Source organism: Osmerus mordax, chromosome 12 (genome assembly GCF_038355195.1).
Source record: "Osmerus mordax isolate fOsmMor3 chromosome 12, fOsmMor3.pri, whole genome shotgun sequence".
Lineage (NCBI taxonomy): Eukaryota > Metazoa > Chordata > Actinopteri > Osmeriformes > Osmeridae > Osmerus > Osmerus mordax.
Genome location: NC_090061.1, coordinates 9,734,257 through 9,754,969, shown reverse-complemented (window position 1 = coordinate 9,754,969; position 20,713 = coordinate 9,734,257). Strand labels below are relative to the sequence as shown.

The 20,713-nt window shown below is 45.5% G+C and overlaps 1 protein-coding gene across 1 annotated transcript; it reads right to left on the bottom strand.

Moving 5' to 3' along the window:
• Positions 1-7,447: 7,447 nt before the first annotated feature.
• bcorl1 (BCL6 corepressor-like 1) lies at positions 7,448-17,092 on the bottom strand. Its single transcript, XM_067247640.1, has 10 exons — positions 14,459-17,092; positions 13,980-14,100; positions 13,088-13,549; positions 12,475-12,683; positions 11,988-12,254; positions 11,661-11,827; positions 10,916-11,061; positions 10,661-10,738; positions 10,106-10,265; positions 7,448-10,013 (listed from the first exon to the last, which is right to left on the bottom strand). The coding sequence occupies exons 1-10, from the start codon at positions 17,090-17,092 to the stop codon at positions 9,662-9,664; spliced, it is 4,596 nt and encodes a 1,531-aa protein (XP_067103741.1). The 3' UTR covers positions 7,448-9,661.
• Between the last annotated feature and the right edge of the window lie 3,621 nt (positions 17,093-20,713).

The window sequence follows — 20,713 nt, the reverse complement described above, 5'->3', positions numbered from 1 at the left end:
ATGTACTTTCAGTTTTTTCCTGACAGTGACTGGATATAACTAGTGGTCAAGGTTCAGCAAGGGCGTCATCTTTTGCTTAATCGAGTTATACCCCCTTGGTTGCATAGACTCAGTTTGTGCTTACTACAGAGGAATATAGGGTGATGTGATAAACATGCTTTAAAGTGCTAACTGTTATATGAACATGCTGCACTTACCAAAGTATGGTGGGTGTATGCAAGTTAAGGGATGCATTTTCTAGAGGTGATCTGGAACAATAACTGAAAGCAGGTTCTGACATTAAGGAGGTTCTGTGCTCATGAACCATCAATGGGGACTTCTTGAGACTACATCACCTTTGAACAGAAACAATATTTTGAAGAGGACCAATTTCATGCAAGAATGTTAACATGCATGATTTCCAATGGTGCGTAATATACCCAATTTCACTTCATTAATAGTTTTTCAGTGTAATTTCTTTTCTACATAACTAAGCTGCTCATATCAGGGTTTTGCAAGCAGCTATAAAGATGTGACCTGGGTAAATACACATGGGCATAAGATACTCTGTAGGTGTTTATTGTGGTGAGACAGCAAGCCATTGACCTGCCAAATGTTCTTTTGGCAAGACCAAATTCTTAACCAATACTCATTATTCAATACAAAAATGCTGATAACACAAATATAAATGGTGGGCTTTGTTTGAAACCCTTTATCAGAAATCAGACCATATTATTCATTGGGATTGAGCCAATATCACCCACTCCCACCTACATCACTCTCTCAACCCCTCCCCTTAGCAACAGCTCCACCAACATTAGCCAATGGGGTAACAAAGCTTTTTTCTCTCAAAGGCGCTGCAGTGATTAAGAGATTGCAGAGTGGTAGAGGACGTACAGAGGGACCAGAGGACACTGGGGGTGAAAGAGCCATGCTCCCAGAGCTGCTCTGACCCAACAGCATGGTGGAGCTAGTATTGAGTGAGGCTGTGTCTATCCTCTGCCCTCAGATTTTCTTTTGCAATGACCCAAAGGAGATGACTGTAAATCATCACTGTAGATAAATTGGTCAACCCTTCAGCCCAGTCAAGTGAAATGGGTCAACCACTGATGGGGGGATGCTGACAGCTGGTAAGGCTGTGTATGAATAGTAATTCCATTTCTACATGTTATACCCAGATTAATACTGCTTCAGAGACTACATTGCATGTTAGAAGGACAAATTGAAGACTTACAGTATTGTGATACACAAGATTGGGTTGATAATTAAATTAGCCTATTGTCTATTCTGGAAGAGCAGAAATCTGCTGAGTGAAATCATAATTGCTCATAAATCTGTCATAAGAGTCTGACTTCAAGAAAATGACTACACAGCCTGAAATAAGATATCAGTCTTTCCTGGAGAACATCAGATACTAGTGCACGTTGTACGTTTTAGGATGACCTTAAGTTACTTGATACATAGACTGTGATCTCACATGTAGCCAAGGAGATCTGAGTTTGAAACATTTACTCAGATAAGAGTTAAGGTTTCATTTTGGTCATAAAATTGAATTATTATGTATTGAAAAACACAGGACTATATCTGTTGTCATGAGAGAAACCTTGAATCACCATGTCCTTGACACTAGGGTGTCAGGGTAAGTCATTTGACAATCTTCCTAAGGGGTGAAATGCAGTGTGTGTGTGTGTGGGGGGGGGGGGCTGTGGATCAGACGGGTGACACCGAACCTGGGACACGTGGGAGTGCTGAAAGACCCCCAGGGTTCTGTGATTGGTCAACCTGTGTGTCTCGAGCCGCAGCCCACTGTCGGACTGCGTGATCACTGAAACGAGACAGGGCAAACAAGTTCAGATAGCCAGGCCTTCTCAGCCAGCTGCCCTGGACATCCATGCCTGCTATGCCTTATTGGCACTACTTGCTGATGGAGTGTTGCACAATGGCTGTAACACTCTCAGCTGGCATGGGCAAGACGTGGCAACTGTGACCAAAGTTGGTCAGATAGTGATCTTTATATTTTCAGACAGCTGGAAAGCTAAATCGATATGGATGTGTTAATAATAGCAGTATATAGATTTTCAATTATACACCAGAGGTTGCAGATAGTACGGATCATAGATTAAACGTTAGGTCCACCACACCTGTAGCCTTTTCTCCTTTTATCACTCAAGTTGGTCTCCACCTAACTGTGCCAACAGAGCTGCTCCAAGTGTCAACATTAGCATGCACGTTTGCTCCAACTCCTGGCACGTTTTAATAAATAATTCACATTCACAGAGAAGTAGATACAAGAAACTTTCCTGGTTTTGAATATCATTCATTAGCAAAATTCTCCCTTGTGGAGAATATGTTAACTAGTTTTTCTAAATCACATGTCAGGGAAAGAGTGTTAGTCTTATTTGATTTACAAGCAAGTAAACAGGTCAGTCTCAAGCTTAACTTGCTGTTTACGGTTCCTGTGGACTGTAACGTATACTGCCAGCCTTTCTGGCTTCTTGTGTGTCGGCATGCTGTTGGTGTTGCTAAGTGCTAACCCAACGTAAAATCAGCTGGTTTTCAAGCCGGTGACTCTCATGCCACAGCCTGTGTCTAACTCTTTACAATACTCTGCCTTGTATTGGACTAACTAATGAGGATCAGCATGCTGTATCAAGTCATTACCAACATTCCTGAAAGAGGGAGCATCTAGGCAGCAGAGGAGCAAGCTTTTACAAAAACGGCTGTTATTTGCATCGCACCATGAGTGAAGTCCTTTTCAGGAAGTTATATCTCCAGGTTATTCACCTGGTTGATAGCCGTATAAAGGGGAATTGCTCTTGAGCTGTACATGACATGTAGAACAATAAAACCATGTGAATCTTAATTTAAGCAATGGACAGCTGATTTATTTTTACTTTTATATGACAACTGAAAGAGGATATTGCAGTCTATTACAATGCTTTTGATTTAATCCAATAATTACTTTACATTAAGCCAATGTCAAGTAAAACAAACACTTCTTCTAAATGTTCAACAATCAATGAATGCAAAAAACAATCAAATGCTTTGCATCACAAAATATTCAAAGACTTATTTTTGGCTGAATACAAGACTTCAGAGCCATGATGATCTCTGAAGTTGAATGAATGACATATTGCCCTAATCTGTCAAAATATGTGTATATAGGAATGTTTTAGGTCACTCTGACTCAGATAAAAAAACTATCTTTTGTCTTGGCAGCCTTGGCTGCAGCTGCATGGCCCGGGAACACTGTGTTCCCCATTAATACAGATGCTTTCCCACTGAGGCTGAACCCAGTGAGCTCCTTCAGCGCTCACATAGCCTGCCCTCCTCCTCCTTCTGCCCCTCCTCCCTCTCCGCCTCTGATAGGAGCTTGGAAGGACCAAGCCCTCTTGCTCATTTGCTCATCGCGTACACAGGCTTAGTTTGCTTTGTGTGTTTTTGTGTTACTGGTGGGTGAAATCAGATCGCCTACGTCAAACACTAAACACTGAGTTTCTGAGGGTTTCTCGAGTTTCTTGCCTGTGGAAAATGTTCAAATCAAATCAGTGGTGATAAAGCCTATTCAGGGCTAAACCTTTGATAGTCTACAAGTGGATTTAGTCTCAGATTTATCCGAATTTCACCAAGGGACAAAGGCCCCATCCGAATCTGTCTTCAGCAGCATGCACATGAACATGTCACCCTACAGTTACTCTCAGACCAGGAGGCTTGGCCTTCTATGCTTTTCACAAAGCATTTCTGCTCAGTACGCCCGCTCCGTGCAGAACATACAGGCGTGGAATGTTGGAGGTTATGTAAGAGGCAAGGGGGTGTGGAACTCAGCTGGAGCTGCTTGCAGCTTGATACAAGCTGTCTCTTTTAGGCTTACCTTGTCTGCTCACACACACTGAGGACATAGACTGCAGCTCTATCAGGACCATCTATATAGGTCAGTTGAGGCTCCTGTTTCTCAGTCATTGTGCATCCACATTACCCCCCCCCCCCCCATATCAGTCCCAAAGGCCACCGTCTGTGAAGTCAAAAAGCTCCAGAAAAGCAGGTTTTGTAATTCAACTGAAGAACTAGTGTCATCTTCCCAGGGGTTATCTCCGTGGGCCGTACACCTTTAACACAAACGCTTTTGTTTCCTCCAGGAGTCTGTTAACAATAATTGTCTGTTAGGTCGGTGATAACCATCAGTTTTGCTCTCCCTTTTAACCCTGCTCTGGAGATGCTCTGTGCTCATGGATAGAGGACACACAGCCAGATGATGAGCTTGGTTCTTAACAGGTCAGTACTCGTCTCCATCCCCTGCAGAACCATTTCATTGAATCTAATCTGCATGACCGGAACAAGATAATGGCACCGGCTGTATTTGTCAGGGTGTAATGTCAGCACTTCCATAATGGGGTCCATATGATCAAAATTATCATTGGAGCTTCAGATTTACCTTCACACATGGGAAATCCCATGTTTATAAATTGTAATAGGTCTTTACAGTATAACCAAATTGTTTCAAATGTAGAGAGACCCTTATGGATCGGTTGGGTTTCATAAAAAGGGTAAAAGTGTATTTTCAAAGTCAGCTCATGTAATTTCAATACAGTCTGCAACACAGACAGTTGCAAAAAAGAAAACCCTGTTATTTCTCAATCATACAATCAATGAGTGAAAGGCAAAATAAAAAAGGAAAGTTCAGAGTAATACGAATATGACCAATGACCCTAAGGTGTTGTAAAGATGTCTAGACTGGAGAGACATAGACAGCCTGCTGTACACGTGCACACACGTCCAAGTGTCTGGCCAAGGTCTTTCAATTACAGTATGATCTGTGGCAATGCTCGACAGTTTGACTCGACAGTCACTGTCCTGTTATATTTAGCCATGAGGAGCTCAGAAAATGTGTTCCCGACACAAGGCTGAAGTCAAACATAGCATTGGATTTAAGTCCACTGTAGGCTCTGTTAGGTTATTATTACCTACCTGGCAGACGCTACAGTAATTTACAGGCAGATAAATGACGGTCTCTTTTTTATATTGCTCAGCATGTTAGCTGAGGTCAGGCTCAGTATATGGCAGGAGCCATTTATAAAATAAAGTAACAACATAAAAATGGGACTTGGATTGTGATAATCTCCCCTGGGGAACCGACTGAAAGGACACGTTTATTAACAATCCACTTTGTCCTCAACTCTCTTATTGCAAACAAAAGTATTCAAAGGAAACCACATTGCACTTTCATAGTCGCATTTCTGTAGCTGCATGAGGAAGTACTGAGAATGTTGTAGAAAACAAGAGAACAACATAGAATCTTGACTATATTGTCAGATTAGGTATGTTTAAGATTCTGGTCAACACTCAGTCAAGTAAAAGTGGTTTTCAAAAGAAAACGGGTAAAAAGGAAGGATCTGGCTCAGCCAAGCACAGGAGACCTCCCCTTTGCAGGGTTTCAAAAGTGACTGTTACATAACCAAAACCAAGGGTTGGTAAAGGGCAAACAGATAATATACAACCTACAAAACCCCCTGAAAAAATCAGAATGGAGTGCTCATGTTCAAAACTCCTGCAAGAGGGAAACCTAAAGCTGAATATTCCATTTGAAGAAAACAACTTGTGTTGTTATTGACCATTCATTTGACATATCTGAAAAAGCTCAAAATGGGTTGTTATGTGATATTATCGTTCAGCAAAGTTAGAGTTAGTTCTCACCCTTTATTTTACATTTAGTTTGTTCAGGCATCCTACTCTATTATTATCTGCTGCATTGCTGAAAGCAAAGTATTAGTTCAAGCATGGGGTTAGGGTTTCTGTGACAGTGACCTGGCAGTACTTTTTACGTTACTCAGTATGTTGGAACCTCAAGTAATTAGAAAAAATTAGGAAACCTCTGAGCTGCAAAGAAAGGATGTTGGTTTGAGCAATCACACCATGTGCACTGGTGACTATTCTTCATGTTCTTTCGTTAGGGTTGCATATGAACAATGTAAAAACTCAGCACTTTTTTCTATTCCCCCTTTTTGAATTCAGTCATTCAGGGTCTTGTCGAGACTTGCCCTCAATTTGAACCAATCAGCGAGCCTAGCTCCAGAATAGTAAGCCAATGAGCTCTAGAGGATCCCAGGGGCTTGGTGAAGGGGAGGTTCTGAAGTCTTAAATCCATATACACTGTGATGTCATGGTACTCCCTTTCCAGGACTTAACAGTCAGCCATGCAGACCAACCCAGTTGAACCCAGTAAAGTCCTTCGAACAGGAACTATTTCTGGCATTCAACTAACACACTTTTGTCAGCACAAATAGATGCAGTCAGTCAGTCAGTCAGTCAGTCACAAAAAAAATCCAGTTATGAAATGGTTTGTAACAAGAGACTAATTTGGTGATTTAAAATTAAAATGAATTTAAAAAGCTAAATTGCATTCATACATTTCACGCTAATCAAATAGGTGCAGCTACGATAAGATAAGGTTTGCATTGCAACTCACACAGACGGCTCAGCAAATGACTGAACTGCAGTAACCTCAGGGGGCCAGCGTGCTCTACAAAGAACAGTCCTGCAGTACTATGGGGCCCAATAAGGGGTTTTGTCAGAATGCCACTGTGTTATGTTACAGCCTGCACATACTGTATGTTAAAAATGTACAGCACATACAAATCCTAAGAGGTAACTTCTCAGATTAATTTTCATTGCTTTTTCAACTCCTTGTCTCTCTCTCTCTCCCTCCAGCAGGTGGATTTTCAGTCTATATTAAAATCTGTTGTTCTCATGGTTTATTGATAGTAGATCAATTTCCCTTGGTACTGCATTACATTCTCGGAAACCTGATCAGGATGCTTCAAAGTCTGTGAAAGAATCCTGGGTCCTGGGAGAAACACATAATGGCACAAGGAAATATTGAGCAGGGGTAACACCCTGCCAGCTGCTCTGTGTTGGCCAACATCCCAGGTTAACTGACAAATACCTGGGAACTCTCTGCCAGGAGCAGACCAGGGAGAGAGACCAGACTAAACTAGACAACTTCCTGAATAGATTTCATCTTATCAGTGGGCATGATATAATAGTCTCTGTTTCCTCATGCACCCAAGCCTGTGTACAATTACCCAAGTAATTGTGGCCTGCAAGGTAAGGTTGAGAGTAATTTATCCAGGAATAGTTTCATCTTTGTTTTGGAAACCTCATGTAGAGATCTGTTAGGGGAATTTCCTTCTGTGGAGCCATCTTTCCTCCCAAGGCACTATTTTGGTTGCTTCGCAGTTACCACATGCCATCTGCTGGATTCTGGATCTATTTACAGTTAGAATTTCACTCCTAATGGCCAGTGGGCATTTTGAGATTACATTCAAACTTTTAAACAAGATGATCACAAAATATTAGCCAACAATAAGCTTGTTCATTTGCTCGCTATTATTTCAGGAATACTTATCAAGAGTAACATTTAGTGTATTAATTAACTGCATATTAGACCTGGTCTCTTATCGAAAATGGGCAATGTCAATAACCTTTCCACATGAATGTGTACACACATAGCCAAACATTTCTTCCTTCCAAAGAATCTGTTTTTCTGTGGACAATTAGGTGGTGGTTCCCTCGAAGGGTGGATTTCATGGAAGCCTTATCACTGCACACTCATGTATTCTGCAGGATCAACAACCTCCAAAAATAGATTATGTATTTTCTGTCCAACTGCGGTTTATGAGTACAGTTTATGTTAACTACCCCAGCAGTTGGTCTGAGCAATTCAAAATGACATTATCTAAAATGGCTTTTAACAGATGTCCCAAGGACTGTTAAAACAAGACTTTCCAGTGAAGCATGACATAATGATCCTACATTAGATAAAACACTGACATCATGTTGACAATCAAGTTTCAAATGAATATTACTACCCTACTGATATCGCAATCGCACGTAATGCCTGCTATACATTACAGTGCTAACTGTTAATATGGGAAATAAAATAGTTAAATAACATTTAAAAATACATAAAACGGCAAAAGGAGCAGTTTACAAAATTTCGAAATTTATATGTTAGAAGTCAAAAATCAATGCTTCACAATCATGCTTTATTCTGGTTGATTTCTAAAAGGTTATCCTGTTTTAAACAGTACTCACACAAGCAGCTCTGTCCTTTACTTGTCTTGATGTTTATCCATTTTCATCATAGGTAATGAAACTATACTCTTTCTTTACATTTCTTTCTCTTCATCTTAAATAGCATTTATTGTTTTTTAACTTCAAACAAAAACTTCATTGATTGTCAACACAAAATCTATCTTAGCACCAGTACAATAAAACTGTACTTCTGCCTTTTAAAATACTGTCTGCAATGAAAAACAACACACCTCAGGATAAAGAATTCCTTAATAGTTACATTTCAAAATGAAGCACCAACCATACAAAGCAAGTTCCATCAATAGTCTCAGGTACATAAGAGGTCAAATATATTAATGACTATTAAATAAAGCACAAAAAACAAACATTGTAAATAAAAACACGCGCGCGACAAAGCACGGTGGGATCTTCAACACTTTGGAACTGAGGGACGGCCGAGAGTTGCAGTGAGAGGACATCAGCTCTGTTTGTCCCTCCTCAGAGAGTTGCAGTGAGAGGACATCAGCTCTGTTTGTCCCTCCTCAGAGTGTTGCAGTGAGAGGACATCAGCTCTGTTTGTCCCTCCTCAGAGTGTTGCAGTGAGAGGACATCAGCTCTGTTTGTCCCTCCTCAGAGTGTTCTGCAGCATAGTGGACGTTCGTATCCCAACATTCTACATCATTTCCATTACAGGAAGTGGACCGTTGAGGAGCGGGAAAAAAACAAAATACAGTGAGATCTTTCCAATCTGCTGCGATCTGTAAACACATTTGTTTTCAATTTCCTCACGATAAATCTGTTCAAAATCTAAATGAAGAGTTTAAGCTAGGTGGGTAAAGGATAGACACACGGCAAAATTAACAGACAGAAGAAACAGTCAATTACACATCCATCCACTGGTGAATTTGAGAATATTCTGTGATATTCCAGGTGAAATGCTGGAAATAGGGACTTGTAGGTTGTGAGATGGCCAGATGTGTTTGTATTAGGGAAGAAGGGTATATGTGCCATAGTCTCTTCTCTGTCGGCCTCTGTGTCCCAGGTTTAAGGCAGGAACCATCTGGCCCAGTGGCCTTCCTGCCTGCTTCTGTTAGCTGGCCATAAGCTTCTTAGCTGCACGCAACAGTTCACCAAGATAAAAAGCCTTGGATTATCTCCAACCGAAAATATTCACTTTCCCTCAGGAACAAACAAACGGAACAAAACCAAAAAGGCCTAAATGTAATCCATTCCTTGCCACAAGACTACATTTCAACCAAATGCTTTTACCCTGATGGCAAGATATACATATATAACTACAATGTTATACATCATCATAAAAAAAAAAAAAAATGCTTTCAGAACAGTTCTCGGGTACTGAAAAATCCCAACTGATAGGACCCTGAAAGTTTCTTTCCAGGTCCAAGCACTCACACCTGCTCGTGTTGTTGTGGCCTCTATTCTCAAGCAGCAGGGTCCAAGGTCCTTTCTGAGACCTGCTCCTCCTTGTGACGCAGGTGGAGAGCAGTCTTAAGCCATGACCCTCACTGCAATGGACGGCTCCACATCTGGGAGTGGGGCGGGTAAGGTTGAGGGAAACAGTAATGTGGTGTTGAAGGTGGGAGTGTGGGGGCTACCGGTGGCATTGCCTGGTTTTGTCCTTCCCTCCCTCCTCCCCTTCGTCCTCCTCGTGTAGGATGTGGATGGAGGAGCCCAGAAGACCCTGGAGCTCAAGAACACAGCGCACCAGCTCCACAGAGCCCTCCCTATCCTCTCCATCCTCTCCCTCCTCCTCCTCCTGCCCCTCTATGGAGTCTCTCAGGGACTGCGCAGGGGCTGAGGTCACCTGGCTGATAGACACCTGTCTACGCAGCTCCGCTCGGGCCAGGCTCACCACCTCAAAGTGCGGGTACCGTGCCCGGAATATTCTCGAAGACATCTTCAGGCGCTTGAGGACGTCCGCCAACAGGAACCAATTGCAAAATCTGCAGTCGCCAAACAACAAACCATGTTAGATTTTTTTTTTTCTGAGCACAGAGACTAAAATAGTGTTAATTATTGTGCGTTGCAAACTTACCCCTGGGTTAGTGACACCTGGACATGGTAGCAGGGTAGCAGGGGCTCTGAGGAGAACTCAAACAGGAGGCAGTCTCTCTCCTTCCTCCCATCCCTCTCCTCCTGCTCCTCCTTTTCCTCCTGCGAGAGCAGGTAGTCCCAGCAGGCTTCCTGGTCAGACTCTGCAAAGAAGATCCAGAGATGTGAACTGAGCTGAACTTGCTGCACCTTGTTCCTGCCTAATCCCACATGGGATGTGCCTAATCCCACATGGGATTAGGACTCCACCTAGTGGACTGTCTACCCAAAACAACAATACTACCTTCTAGTGAGGCTACGGCAGGGCTGCCCAACCCCACACCCGAGAAGCAGCTGCGCTCTAGGTTTTCACACCAACCCCAGTTCCATCTCACCGGAGTCTGCATTTTAACAGCTAATTATCAACATGGGGTGGGTTAGTCTAGGGTTGGAGCAGACACCTAGCAGGCAGCAGGCAGCCCTCCATGAACAGGGTCAGGTTGAGCTATGGCTTACAGTCAAGTACTGTACTCAAACTAAATGGTAGTTAGTCTCTTACCAAACAGGGAGCTGCTGTAGAAATCCCAGGAAAGACTGGGGTCCTGTTCACCCCGCCCCTCCAGATCTGTGAAGTACTCTGAAGCCCAACCAATAAACACAACTCATCCCATTAGACTGCTAGAAACAGGAGATTCGAAACAGGAAACACTAATGCCGCTACCGACAACAGAGTTGAGAAGACTGACACAACAGGAGCAACGTGATCAATATGCAAGGTGCATGTGGTGGAAAAGGAGGTAACCTGATAGGTCACCTTTGAGGAAGGTCTTCATGCTGTGGCTCTGGGCCAGTTTGACGGGGGTCTGTCCAGAGTAGGTGGCCAGGGTGGGGTCTGCGCCGTGGTTCAGCAGCATCCACACCACCGGCAGGTTGTCGCTAGCCACCGCGTCATGGATGGGCCTGCGTAAATGATGCAACGTAGAATGTCATATATGTCAGCTACATTCAAACGGGTCATCTCATTCGCGTAATGCTGCAGTTACCAAACACCCTGAAATGGACGTCATTGTTTTTGTCAGTTGGAGAACGGCATTGACTGTAGTAGTTTGGTGTGTGGTCAAATATGCTACTTTACTGGCTTCCGTGTGTCTCAACTGAAAACAAAGAATGCCTACTTCAGAGGGATGTTATCTACCCCAGCGCTTGAGATAAGTCCCATATTTTTAAGACCAAAACAACCACCCTACAGACAAGCCTCTGTCAGGCCTTCATGTCGCACGCATACAGTCTGACACGCACAGGCACTTTTGCAATCGAGAATGTGTATCCAACACATGCAAGCACAGCGTGACATTTGGAGTGGCGTTGCTCTGTGAACTGTGACGCCAGACTACATTGTCTACACATGACTCGCATAAGCTAGTGCACAGAGATCCGACGTTGTGGTTTCATGCACAGAGGACGGACAGGAGCTCTTGGCTGGATGCACCGCACAGTCAGACACATTATTCAGAACAACGGTCAGGGTCCATTTGGCCCAGCCCTGTGACGAGGCCCACCTCGTCCCGTCCTGTGCGCTGCAGTTGACGTCGGCTCCGTGCTCCAGCAGCACCTGGACGATCTGGCTCCACCCTCGGCTGCACGCCTCGTGGAGGGCAGTGTACCCGGCGTTGTCCCGGCGATTAACTTCTCGCACGTCCTTCTCGAGGCAATACAGCACTACATCCTGTAGTAGAGAGAAAGGTGCACGTCAGCCCAAAAAACATATACAAACCATAACACTCCATGCATAAACAGTTTCAGTATGAAGGGAGGGAGGTTGACCAGGTGTTGCGTGAGGTTGAAAGAGCACACCGCCCGCCACACAGGGGCGTGAGCTGCAGTACCTGGTAGCCCAATCGGGCGGCTCGTTGGAGCAGAGTTTCTCCGGCGTTCTTATTGACGATCAGCCGACGGACCTCCGGGGGGACAGGCCGACTGGGCGGAGACTCCGGGGCTCCTCCCTTCGCTGACGAGCCTTTCTTATTGGATAGGGGAGAGGGAGAGCCCTTGGGGGTAGCCGGGAGGCCTGCTGGTTTCTTTGCGTCAGGGCTTTCCTCGTCCGTAGTGATGAGGGAGGAACGCTTACCCAAGCTGCCACGCTTGGGTTTCAACTGGAGGTAATGAGGACGTTGTGTGAGGTGAAGTGGAACAGCAAGAGGCCCCCCATTATGGCTGACATGAGTCAATAAAGTAGACTAAATAGACGTTATTACATATGCCACAAGGGGGCAGTAAGAGCTCAAGTTTTCATGTCGAGTTGCGTTTCAACTAAGGACTCGACATGAATGCAAACTTTCTCTCAGCCTGCGAGGAGGCGGCTGAACCTCCTACCTTCTTCTGCTCTTCGGGATCGCACAGGTGCTTGCTTTTGAACTTCCTCTTTCCCGAGGGCTTCTCTGGGGGCTCCGGGGAGACGTCCTTCTCACGGAGGCGGACGGAGCCTGAGCGAGTGAACGGGGGCCGTCTGGGGGTCAGCTCCGGGCTGGCAGAGTGGCTGGTGAGGGAGGCACTGAGGCGCGGGTACATGCCAGTCCTCAAGTCTAGGGCAACAAGGAGAAGGTTAAGAAGAGAGGGGGAGAGGGACATGTAGACATGCTGTGGTATTGCACCTGTGTGATTTCATTCCTAAACCAGACTAAAGGGTGTGCTCTCAGAGCCCTTATAGGGCTATATTTATATGTAGACAACTGCTGCAGGAACAAAGGGACCTGGAGGGACCCATATTCATTATCCGAGTCATAGGAACATACAATCTTTCTCAGCTGAAGTGAGGCAGGAAGGATATACACCACAAACAACAAAAGGCACGACAAAACAAAAATAATAAGCAACTGGAATAACAGTGCAGGGCCACTGAATTGTTAATGATTAATGACAGAACTCGCGGTAAATTGTCCAAGTTAGAACCACATCTGTAATTACACAAAGTAAGATTCTGCTGTACCTCCTGCGGCTCTGGTTACGTGTCTGGTGGATTCTGGGATCTCCTCCCCCTCTCCGTCCACAACCTTGTCTCTCTCAGTGATGTACTCCCCATTCTGGTACTTCCTGTTTCGGCAGCGCCTCCGTTTCTTGCGCGTGGGAGTCTCTCCCTCTGCGCTCACTGCAGACTTGGCCTTGCCCTGCTCCGGCAGGGGGTTGGTGCGCGGCCGCCCTCTGGGGCGTCGGACGGGCGGAGCGGGGAGTGTAGGAGGTGCAGGCGGGGGAGGAGGAGGGGGAGGAGAGGGAGTGCAAAAGCCCCAGTGGTCCAGCCGGGCCTCGTCGGCCCTCCGCCTGCCCCTCCTCAGCCGGGGGGTGCAGCTCTCGGAGGTCTCTGGCTCCTTGCTGGGTCTGCCGGAGCCGCCGACTGATTGGCTGACTGGAGCCTCTGGGCTCTGTAGGCTGGGAGCTGAGCTGCTGCCAATACCTGTATCAAGACCAATCAAAGTCACGTTCACTTGGAACGCTCTGAGACAAAAGGCCGACAGAACAATCGTTAACTGATGGAATCTAGGATTATTTATTTTTAAGAACGGGGGCCGCTCACCACTATGCTGTAATACAACACCCTTTATAGGGAGGCTGTTAACACCATGCTCCTAATTCTGTCAGCATATCTGACGTGACCAGATTAGTGTGTGTATCTGCATACAATAAACAACAATTACAACTGACAGCCTGCAATTGCAAGCGGAGTATTCCGTACTCATTTGATGCTACATGACCTGCTCGCCTCCTGGAGTCACCACGGCTGGTTGCGTCTACGACTCGGACATTTTCAGGCACTTCGAGACATGAACAGCTGACAGACGAGTGTTGACCTGTGACACGAGAAGGGATGCCAAACGGGAACCCACCTGGCTGGGTGTGAGCGGCCTGCTCCCCGTTGCAGGGGCTGCTCCTCGCTCCGGCTCCACGCTGTGAAGGTTCTTCCTCCACAGACAGCGTCTGCTCCAGCACAGGACTACATGGTTTCTTCTGACGCAACACACAAGGGGCAGAGTGAGCGGACTTAATGGGTCATCCAGACGATTGATTCACAAGTCTTTGATGGTGATAAGGAGCATATAGTGAAACTGTGGTGCTTAGTATAAGCCACTTGAGAGTTGAAAACTTCAATCAGGCCTCTACGAGGATGAATCAATATATGACATATTGATTAGCTGCTCAATATAAGACATGTGATACCTGATATGAATTCCGATTTCCAATAAATAACAGAGTATTTCAACAGGCACTGACAAGTCCCGTCTCATAATACCTTTAATTTCTAATGGATCTGCATATATCGATTTCGAGTAATTTTATCATCAGAACATACTGATTCATGACTTACTTTTTTAGGACGCAGAGTTTTCTTGTTTTCACTAGCCTCCTCCTTCTTCTTCGGAGCTGCCGACGCGGTCTTCTTCAGAGGATCTGACGGCGACCTCTGCTTAGCTGGCTTTCTGGGAGTGGCTTTCTTCTGTTTGGTGAGGGCAACTTTAACATCAGTGGGGGACTCGTCTTTGGGTCCTTTGGTTTTCTTCTCCACCTCGGCTACAGTTGTGCACTGGCCTGTGAGGATGGACAGAGCGATCCCCTCCAGTTTAGCATTGGGAGAGATGCTGCCAGACTTCACACTCTCCTCCTTCACCAGAACCCCCTCCAACTCCTGGGCCAGTTTGCTCTCCATCCGGTTTCTATTAGCGCTGCTTCCAAAAGCATGGGTGTGGGCAGGACTCTTCGTAGAGACTTGGCTTTCGTTGCGTCCGGTGTGTTTACCCTCAAGACATTTTGTTTCAGCGCTCTTGTCTCTGGACTCGTGTTTCTCAAGCCTGCTCATAGCTAACGTGTAATTCCCCTGGGAGGACGGGCTTTCTGGTACGCCGTCCTTGTTTTCCGCAGGACTTCCTGTAGTGGTGGTCTGTCGGCATAGAGGGTCTCTGCTCTCAGTGTGTGAGCTCAGGGTTTCAGGCTTCCTGGATGCCACTGGTGCTAAATGACAGTACCCCTCGCCTGTCAGAGCAGTTGTCTCCAGAGCTTTCTGCTTTACTATGGACTCAAGATTGGACAAAGGGGACTTGATCCTATCCCATTTGTCGTCCTCCATTCTGGACAGGCTTTGATCAGCACTGTGGAATTTGGGACCCTCAGAACCTGTGGAGGCCTTGATCTTTAGGGTTCCTTGCATGACCTTTCTCTGAACAGAAGCCCCTTGGCGAGGAAGGAGGGCTTGTTGCTGCCACAATGGCTTGATGACAGAGGCAGAATATGACGTCGCTGCTTTGCCAGATCCCGGCTTCTGGTGAGAGAATGCATTGGCAGAGCCAGGGAGGGCTGTACTTAAAGCCCCTTTGGAGGGGCAGCTCTGTGTTACAGCAGGGCTGGTGCTGTTTGGGTGCTTGACCCCATGAACGTGTTGGTTGCCCTTTGTTATAAACGATGGCTTCTTTCCTCTGGTGGGAAGTTGCTCCCCTTGATCAATGATGGAAATAAATTCTTGTTTGGCGAACGTTTGAAACTCATCGACAAAAGTACCCTTCCCGTCTTTGCTACGTAGGGTGGAAGCAAGAATGGGGCTCGCCACGCCCACATAGGTTCCTGGGAGGTTACTTATGGAGTCTTGTGAGCATCCTTTTGCCCAGGAGGACTTGGGTTCTAGGACCTGGGAGTTTGGTGGCCGATTGGTTTGTTTTTGATGGGCACCATTTCTGTGGGTGATTGGCAAGACTGGGTATGGTGCAGTAGAAGCATAGGCAGTCAGCCTTTTTGAGTCGAGAGCATCTTTCTGATGTGACTCGTGAGCAGCCGCGTGATGCTCTGCTGCGGCAACAGCGTTGGGACGGTTGACGACACTTTTCGGACGTTTCGACTTCGCCGACAAGTCAAGAGGCACGTCTCTTGCCTCGACTGGGCAGGAGGCCGTGTTGTCGTCTGTAGCAGATGGACTCTTCAGTTTCAGGAAGCCTGCGGACGTCTTGTCTACGCCACGGTGTGGCGCGGCTTTCTCCACATGGTTCAGCAGCCTGCTTTGAGCGGTGCTGCCGGCCTGCGCGGAGCCACAGCAGATGGTGGCGGTGGGAGACAAGGTGAAGCGGCTTGGTGGAGCGGGTCCTAAAGCTGGGTGTTGTATAGGGAGAGCCATAGTCGGCGAGGCCACCACGGATGCGATGGCGGATTTATGCTCCCCTGCGGCTTTGGAGCCCTTGCTGCTGGACGTAGAGCTACACTTCAGTTTGGAGGTGGATGTGGCTGCTTTCTTCTCCGGAGTGGGACCTTGACCCAGAGAGTAGTGATAAGGGAAGGTCCGCAGCAGTGGGGCCCCTCCAGCCCCTGAGCTTTGTGGCTGGGTCTCTTTTTGAAACTGGCTTGCTGTGGCCTCTCTCAAAGCTGCAATCTGACCCAACGCAGGTGGAAGAGTGATTTTGCAGAGCGAAGAAGAGAAGTTAGTAGAGGGAAGAAATGCAACAGACTGACTTGATTTATATATGGTTGAGCGCTGAAACCCAGTAGGAAGACTAATCACTGACTGGGTTTGTGTATGTGATTTCTTATTTGATGTCACAATGCTGTGACTTGGATTAACTGGGTTTTCTGGGCTGACTTTAGTGCCAGTAGGCCACTGGTGAGCGGGCAAAACTGAGACATCGTCCGCGTTGTGTTTGGGGACTTCTGGCACTTTTTCTGCTCTCTTGTTAGAGATTACAAGGGCAGGGCCGGGCATTGGGGCATTGTTGCATTGCTGAGGGGGGGGAACCTCTGGACAGCGGTTGAAACTGCCAGGTTCTGAACAGGCATTTGCCATCTTACAGTCCGGAACTGTGGTGGTTTTGTTTTGCTGACTGAGTGGTACATCTCCTCTGAGCTCAGGGGACAACGTCTGAGGGGGATTACCCACCATGCTAGCAGACACTTTCTTCAGAGCACTGGTCTCTCTGCTCACCCTGCCTCCATCCCCTAAATTCATTGGAGTGGGATCCACCTGCATGACAGGGACAGTTAGACAAGGTCAATGCCAAGTAAATTCCCTCAGATAACAGCCACATCAACTAAAAGCTGTCTATATAAAGTTTATGTCAATAAAAACGTATTACCTGCATATGCTTCTTTCTTTTTTTAACACAGCATCCCTCAAGTGGAGTTCACATCTGCCAAGACAGGGTCCACTTCATGTGCATACACTGTTGAATACATAAAGACCACATCATGTGAATTGATTATGATTGCCTAATTGCTTTCCAGGCCTTATTTGCAAGATATAGGGTGTGTTTCCAACTATCAATGTTATATATGAAGTGTTGTGCCACTTCAGTAAAACATGTTTCAGTTTTTATATATTGATTTATTGACCATATTAAGTTGCTGATAAAAGATGATTACATGTGTGAATAGAAGAACCTTGTGTAAGAGATGTTACAATTTCCTCAAAAAGGGCCCCAATTCAGGAAGGTATAATGAAATGTGGATAGCTGAGGAACACATTTGTTTTTCTCTTCCTTGTTATTATATTACAACTAGGGAACTAAGATTACTTTCACTCATTCCATATTGCTTTTAGTTGCAGTTTAACGTGTCTTTCTGGCAAAAATGGATGCACTAAAGCTGATCTTCAGACCTCACAAAGGGGAATAAGCACTTAAGTTATATAGCTTCAGTTTCAATGGGAGCTGTCGTCTGTCATCTCTCTCACCATTGTCTGTGAGAAATGGTCAGTGACAATGCCAAGATGTTTCTGAGAGTTGAACGGCTCAGACCACAGAGCAATATCTGTAACAGGACAGTAAGAGCTTGAGGGAGATAAACTGTTTGGAGATCTCTCTATCAAACTTAATTCAGCCCTCAAAATGTGGGCGGTGTATAGGGAAATGGGTCGATTGCCGAAGCGAGCGAAACGTGGATAACAAGTTCTGTTTGAAATATATAGATACAACTATTTATTTCTGCTGTATGCGCGGCATTTTCCATTTCCAAGCATTCATCATGAGGCAAGCAACTTCGTTGTTGTCTGAAGAGCACATTCGGAGAACTATAAATCCAATGCATCCCGTACACACGTGAAACACTGTGTGCGAAGTAGACGACCTCGCCCGCTAATTAAGGAAATGAGTACAAATACTCCAACACGGACTACAACAACTATGTCTCCGATCATTCTATAGATTTTTACTGGGCAACTGAAACCGCTGGAGCAACCGGAATAAATCCCTAACGTTAGCGACAAACATGAGTGACATTCAAGGTGCGTCGTCTCTCCGCTGGAATCGGCATTACGGACTGTTTAGCCCATAGCAGCTCAATGGATGCGAAGAGCGTCTGCATTCATTATCGTATGAAATCATGTTGCTTACAGCTAGTTTGTCTTTGTGCTGCAGATACGTCGCCTTCTCCGCTGAGTAGCATACATCATCGATTCTTCGTCTACACGGATGTAGGCAAATTGGGGATGGGGGGGGGGGGGGGTATAAGTCCATACACACGCTTTAGTCAACACAACGCTTTTAAAACAAAGTCAACCCCGCTCTAGTAATGTGGCCTACCAATAGGCTATAGCCTACATATTTAGCAACATTTCAGAAATACATTTAATATCATCTCTCCCTCAGACTCGAGACTACCGTTACTTGCTCCCGGTCAATTGAACGTGAAGCCCGGAGCCCACATGCACAAAAGAGACGCATTCGAGTGTCAAATCTGCATTTGATGATGCAGACAGTACAGTGGGTCAGGGGCACGTCTCTTTATTTCAACATTAAAGGGAATCGACAAATGAGTTTAAATTTGATATCAATGTCCACAACTCCAGGCGTCCGCTCGCTCGCGGGAGATGTTGAGCAGTCACAATGATAGCCATTGACTCTCAGGTGATCAGTCACAACATGAAATGCCAGGACTGACAGGGAAATACATAATCAAAAATGCCATAAAAATTGCTCTATGTTTTTGAAGCAGCGAAAATGCCAAGCACTTATTGCTCAAATTAATGCATGGTGACACAATGTTTGGAGCCAGACTACAGACAAGGCAAATGCTTACATCCTTCATCCGCACTAACACGGGCACTAGCAAACCGACGTTCACATATCTGCTGATACATCAATCAACATAAATCCATGGACAAATAGGCTACCAACAAAAACAATTAAATTAATGACCACAATAGTTCACAATATAGGAGACCACGAGGTGGCTCCAATGTCTGTGACGTGCTTTCCTAATTATTGACCTGGCTTAATAAACGAGTTGATTTAAGATGGTATAGCCTATAGAATTCAGAGGCTGCTCTTGATTGCAAGGGGATATCAAACTTATACTGCTCGTCCTCACACTGGTTCTACGCTCACACCAATGGCCCAATAAAAGTGCTGAACAACAAACAGGGGGTTAGGAAACAATGAACACTGAACTTATACTGGAACGAGCGCCACTACACGAGAGACCAAACAATATACAACTCCAATGTTGAAAATACCTCACAAATGTCAGATCCCTGCGCAGCAGTCTCCGCGAAGCGGAATGGTCTGCATTACACAGTACTGAGCATGTTTAGGCAGGCTACAGTATTTATCTCCGGTCGTGCGACATAAAACGTTGGTTTGACTCACTCTTTCATCGGCCTTTATCAAAACCGCGTCTGTGCTGAAAGACATTCACGAGCACGACCCGAACCGATTCTTCTCCACCCCAATACTGAATAATTCGAAAGGTAATTAGCAAGCAAGATAATGATGTCAAATGGCATAAACATTTACGAACCCGTTGGGCAGCGAGTCCGTGACCAATGTGTATCACGACTCAAGCATGATATTCAAGTATTTGCCTCTTGTCCGTTGCTGTTCACTAATCTCGACGGTTTTCGGTTCTGAAAGTCTGGGGGGGGTTCGTCAAGACAGTCCGTACCGTATCTACAGTCTCTAGTCTGGTGGGAGAGAGGGGCAGAAGGTGGACAGCTAGTTTGGGACTTGTAGTGTTTGGTTACCCACGCCCAGAATATAAAACTCACGAGATGGGAGGAGTAAGGACTGCAGGTACCAGCATGCAACGCAGGACTCCAGCCGCTCAAGGGGAAAGAGGGATCGCAACGGTGCGCTAAACTGAAAAAGCTTATCGAAGTAGCAAAGTAAAAATTGACCTTACCATACAATGGTCTCCTAGTTCGAGTGACTGCATCTCTGAATACCCTTAAACAGTAGCCTAAACACATTAATGAAAATAAAGCAGTGAATGACTGTTATGGCATTAGTTGAAGTGGCCAAGACAGTAGGAGAGAGGCATTGGTTCTATTGCAGCGGAATTAACACGAGGGAGCAAAAGCCTAGCGAGTGTCAGAGGGGGGCACTCTCGACTTTCACGTTGTAGGTGTTACAGAGTTCTAGACACTACAACAACGGAAGCTTTATTGAGGATGTATGAATGGAACGCGTTTGTCGCAAATAACAATCATTGATTTCAGCAAACATTTGTCATTGTCAATATAACGCTAAATTGGTGGGAAAGCGAGTGGACTCGCAAGACTAAACAAGCTTATTATATTCTCAAATTAATCTCAAGTCTTCCCCACCCCTTACAATCAACACTTTATACATACATTATTTTATCAGTTTGGTATAGG

Coding starts and splice junctions, on each gene's coding strand:
- bcorl1 (XM_067247640.1), bottom strand. CDS start 17,092: ATGCAGGTGGATCCCACTCCAATGAATTTAGGGGATGGAGGCAGGGTG. Junction 14,101..14,458: donor AAACTCTGCGTCCTAAAAAA/GTAAGTCATGAA, acceptor GTGTTGCGTCAG/AAGAAACCATGTAGTCCTGT. Junction 12,684..13,087: donor CGTAACCAGAGCCGCAGGAG/GTACAGCAGAAT, acceptor TTGTTGCCCTAG/ACTTGAGGACTGGCATGTAC.